The 4,943-nt window shown below is 31.2% G+C and overlaps 1 protein-coding gene across 1 annotated transcript; it reads right to left on the reverse strand.

Moving 5' to 3' along the window:
- Window positions 1–1,030: 1,030 nt before the first annotated feature.
- Window positions 1,031–3,887, reverse strand: LOC101497021 (cytochrome P450 83B1-like). The gene is made up of 2 exons (XM_004490601.4): window positions 2,858–3,887; window positions 1,031–1,883 (listed from the first exon to the last, which is right to left on the reverse strand). The coding sequence occupies exons 1-2, from the start codon at window positions 3,743–3,745 to the stop codon at window positions 1,260–1,262; spliced, it is 1,512 nt and encodes a 503-aa protein (XP_004490658.1). The 5' UTR covers window positions 3,746–3,887; the 3' UTR covers window positions 1,031–1,259.
- Between the last annotated feature and the right edge of the window lie 1,056 nt (window positions 3,888–4,943).

Here is a 4,943-nt window from a genome sequence, read left to right on the forward strand (position 1 = left end):
TCATTTCTTGTCAATTCTTCTTCTGGTCACATTCAGACTTTGAGCATGATTATCATTCTTGATCTCAAGTCTTTTATAGTTTTCCTTTGTCCGTATCGAGGCATGCACTTATTCAAGAGTAATTGTTTGTTCTCTTCCAAACATAATAGCATCCTTGAAATGTTTATATGAACTTAGCAGGGCTCTAAGCAAGATCAGAGCTTTGTCTCAATCATCTAGTTTGATTTCTAAATCATCAAGGATCTTGTTAAAATCAGCAAGTTGAACTGTGACAGATTTCTCTTCATCCATTTTAAAAGAGAACAATTGTTGCTTCAAGAGGAGCCTATTTGAAATTGATTTAGTCATGTAGAGAGATTCAAGTTTAAGCCATAAGGCTGCTGCTGTTGGTTCCCTTTCAACTTCCCTCAAAGCTTTGACTCCAAGACACAAGATGATAGTGTTCTTTGCTTTTTCAATCAATTATTCTTTTTCTCGAGCAGTCATTGTTGCTGGAAGAACTCATTCACCCTTCAATGCGTTCACCAAGCCTTGATATACTAGAACAACATGCATTTTTATCTTCCATAGACCAAAATCATTTGATCAATTGAATTTTTCAATGTCAAATTTTGTGGTTCCAATCATTGTTTATTCCTTTTCCCACAGACGGCGCCAATTGTTAAAATAATATTGGGATCTGCAACAAGAATTAACCAACACAATAGAAGACAAACAATTGCAGAGAAAAAAACGAACATGGAGAACGTTCTTGGTTTTATGCTCAAAACGGAGAACATTCTTGAACAGAACTGAAAACCAGAAAACGAAGACTGTGTATCGTTCTCCTTTCTGCAGTTTTGAAAACTAGTTTTCAAACAATGTAAACGAAAATTAAAGAAAGATAATGGAAGAATAACACCCAAATTTACGTGTTCAACCTCAATTGATGAGACATACGTCACAGGTAAGCAAGCAAGACAATTCTCATCATTCATAAAACAAATCGAGTCAAAAACTCTCTATAGCATAAAACCCGAGAGGAACAATCTACATAGAAAGATGATTTTTATTTATTTGAACATATAATACAAAGATAGAGTCTCTTATTAAAATACCATAGAAAGAGTTTCATCCATACACAATTTTTTCACTAACACTTCATCTCCAGATACATTCTTTAGAGACCCCATGAAAGCATGGCTTTATCAGCTCAAATAAGGAAATGGCATATATAGTAATGTCTTGGTAACAAACAAGCATGCTTTATTTTCTTATCATTAAGATAACACACATGCAATTCGCTTCTTAGCAACAAGGCACAAAGGATGTTTCTTGTGTTTAACAAGTCCTGGAAGACCATCAATGTCTATGTCTTCACTCTTTACTCCTTCAGGCATTTCCCAATCAAACAAATAGAGAAGATTAGCAAGTACAAGCTCCACTGTAGCAACCGCCATGTTTAATCCAGGACAAACTCTTCTGCCCGAACCGAATGGAATCAACTCGAAATCTTGTCCTTTTAAATCTATATCACTATTTAGGAATCTCTCCGGATAAAATTCTTCTGGATTCTTCCACGCTTCGGGGTCCCTATGAATTGCCCAAGCATTCACAAACACCAGTGTCTTATCTGGAATTTCATATCCATCAATGTTACACTTTTTCATCGTTTCTCTTGGTAAAAGTATGGGCAATGTTGGATACAATCTCATCGATTCTTTTATAACTGCCTTTAGATATGGAAGCTTTTGAACATCTTCTTCCTCTATAAAACCCTTCCCTTTGAACGCTTTTCGAATTTCGTCTTGTACTTTCTGCATCACTCTTGGATTCTTCATTAGTGCAGTCATAGCCCACACTACTGCGGCTGCAATTGTGTCTGTTCCCGCCAACAACATATTCTGAAATATATTGACAAAGATGTATCATAATTAGAAATATATTGATAAAAATAATAATTAATATAATTAAAAATTTAAAGAGAGTTCTATGAAAAGAGATAAAAATAAAAAATAAAAAATTCTCAAAAGATTTTATATTTAGAGACGGGAGGATGACTATAATAATAATAATTGACGACATCAACCAACCACTATAAAGATAGGTTTTTATTTTACTATATTATTTTGATTTATGTCTGACGTCATAGATATTAAAGTAGTGCATTTCTATTTATACCACCGTCACTAATAATGATCCATAGATCATTTCTATTTTTTTATGAGTCAAATCGTATCATATATTAATTTATTATTAGTGATACTAATTACTAACTCCAAATACAAGATGTGGCAAAGGCTATAAAACAAAGAAGATAGTACAAGACAGACAGTGCCACAATTTGTAATGAATACACAACCAAACAACAAAAGAGACAAATTAAGATCGTTTTTATTTTAACTAGTAATAAATAGAAACATAGATCATCTACTGCAGGCCAGAGAGATCCAAATTCTAACAAATAGATAGAAAAAAAAAAATTAATGTAAGCATAAATAACAATGAAAATGAAGATGTCACTAATTGTATCACTAAGTATTATTACAAAGTGCTAAATTTGGAGATCACTTAATTTCCTTTTTGGATAATTATTTCCCGCCAATAATTCAACTTTACGTATTAGAGATCTATCATTAATTAAATTAATTCAATAGTTTGAAAGTATCACGAATTACGATGTAGCATAAGTGGTTGGTGTAACAGGTAGCTAGTATTGTAATTTTTTAAGAAATAAATTCGATTACTAATCATAAATGGGTTAGATTTCGTCAAAGAGGCATGAAGAGTTTTACAAAAATAATAAAAGGTTTTGAAAATTTAACTTAGACTAAGGCTTAATTAGAGTGAAGAAAACAAAAATAAAATAACCACTAACCATGATCAAAGGTTTGATATGTTCAGAAGTGAGATCCATTGACCAGTAAGGATCATTCTTCAATTGAATCAATGCATCAATTACATCCATTTCATTTGGAGGCAACTTTTTCCTCTCTGGATCAAGATGTTCATCAACAACACTTTGAAAAAATACATCTAAATTTTTGAACGTTCTCTCAAGACGACCTGTCATTCCAGTGAACTTATCAACGATTCCTCCAAGAAAAGGCAAATAATCGGTGTAAAAGAATGAAATCGTCAAGTTTTGGGCTTCTTTAAGCAAATCATGAAACATGCTACGCTCATTTCCTTCCTCTTCATACCTTCGACCGAACGCGGTCCTACAAACTATGGTGCTTGTGAGACAAGTAAGATGCTCATGAAGGTTCATAGCTTTGTTGCTAGAAGCATATTCTGATATTTTCTTTATCAATTGAGTTACTTCATATTTTCTAACTGAGTAATACATTGAGACACGTTTTACACTAAGAAAATGGATGAATGAAAACTTTTTGGTGTGTCTCCAATATTCTCTATATGGTGAAAAAACTTGGTCTAATCCATCATAGGAGAATTTCATATGGCTGATTAAAGCAGGTCGGTTACAAAATTCGATATCGTGTGTTTTCATTACTTCTTTGGCCATTTTAGCTGATGAAACAACAAGTGTTTGTCTTGAACCAAGTTTAAGGAAGACTAAAGAGCCATATTTCTTTGAGAGTTCGTGGAAGTCTACACCAAGAGCTGAACTATCAAGTTGGTGTAAGTTTCCAATTAAGGGAAGGCCTTTAGGTCCTGGTGGAAGATTTGGTTTCTTAGATGTTTTGTGTTTTTTGAAGAAGAAGAATAGCAAGAGAGCAAAAGCTAGAAGAACAAGTGGTAACATGTTTTGGTTTATGAATTAGGGACAACTATCTAGCTATTGTAATCTCATGTGCTTCTGTGTTTGTGTCTAAATATGCATGTGTATATATTGGAAATGTTAAAGGGAGAGTTGAGAGGGTTACATTTGGGTAATGTTACATCACTCTATAAATATTTTCATCATCGTTAATAATTACATCTGAATCAAACACACATCTTAATAAAATAAAAAATCAAGCAACACTTCATCAAGGCATCAAGACGGCGAGCAAAATAACATTGTGTTTAGATAACGAATTACTTGTAAAATATAAAGAGGAAAAACTATATTCATGTGGAAATCAGATATAGGCAAGAATTTCTATTTTCATACCTATAAAGGATGATAGTTAAAGACATTTAATTTTTTTGATTTCACTAAAAAATAAAAAAATACAATTACTAACTTATTTTTAATTGCTTTTTTTTATTGATAATTGTCCTTACTTATTATTGTCATCTTTCACAACAAAGAAATTAATGCAATGATATTTTTAAAGCAATTTTATTATATAAATTTAAATGTACTTTTGATCCTTCAATTTTTTTAAATATGCTATTGTGGTCCCTCTTTTTTTTTAGCGATATTGGCCCTCCAATTTTTCCCCTTTGTATTTCTTAGTTCCTATTCTAATTTTGATCAAAATTTACTGATGTGTATTTTTATTGAAAGTGTCTTATTGATATTGGGTCATACAATAAAATAATTATTTCAGCATGGCCCAATAAAATTTATAACAACAAATTCTATTCAAAATTGAAACGAGGACTAACAAATTATAAACAAGATAAAATTAAAAGACTCAAATTGCTTATAAAATAAGAACAAAATTATACCGTTAAAAAACTTGAGAGGTCAAAAATATATTTAATTTTATTTAATAAAAGTGAATAATCAATTTTTTCTTATATTTAAAGTAAAAAAAAACACATGCGTTTTTTTTTTATATATATAATTAAGGTCGACCAAAGTGCAAGTAAAGAGTTATCGAATAATTTTTTTATAATTATTAATCATTAGATTAAAATAAATTACTAAGACCAATGTTCACAAGATGCAACAACTACGAATTTTATAATCATAATAAATAAATTTTATAATGTCTCGATTCTTAATTAGTATTGACTTGTGAGATTCTCTTTTCTTAAGATATGTCCAATGGGAGATAGATCGGCCGTCC

The sequence above is a fragment of the Cicer arietinum genome, chromosome 2 (genome assembly GCF_000331145.2).
Source record: "Cicer arietinum cultivar CDC Frontier isolate Library 1 chromosome 2, Cicar.CDCFrontier_v2.0, whole genome shotgun sequence".
Taxonomy (NCBI): domain Eukaryota; kingdom Viridiplantae; phylum Streptophyta; class Magnoliopsida; order Fabales; family Fabaceae; genus Cicer; species Cicer arietinum.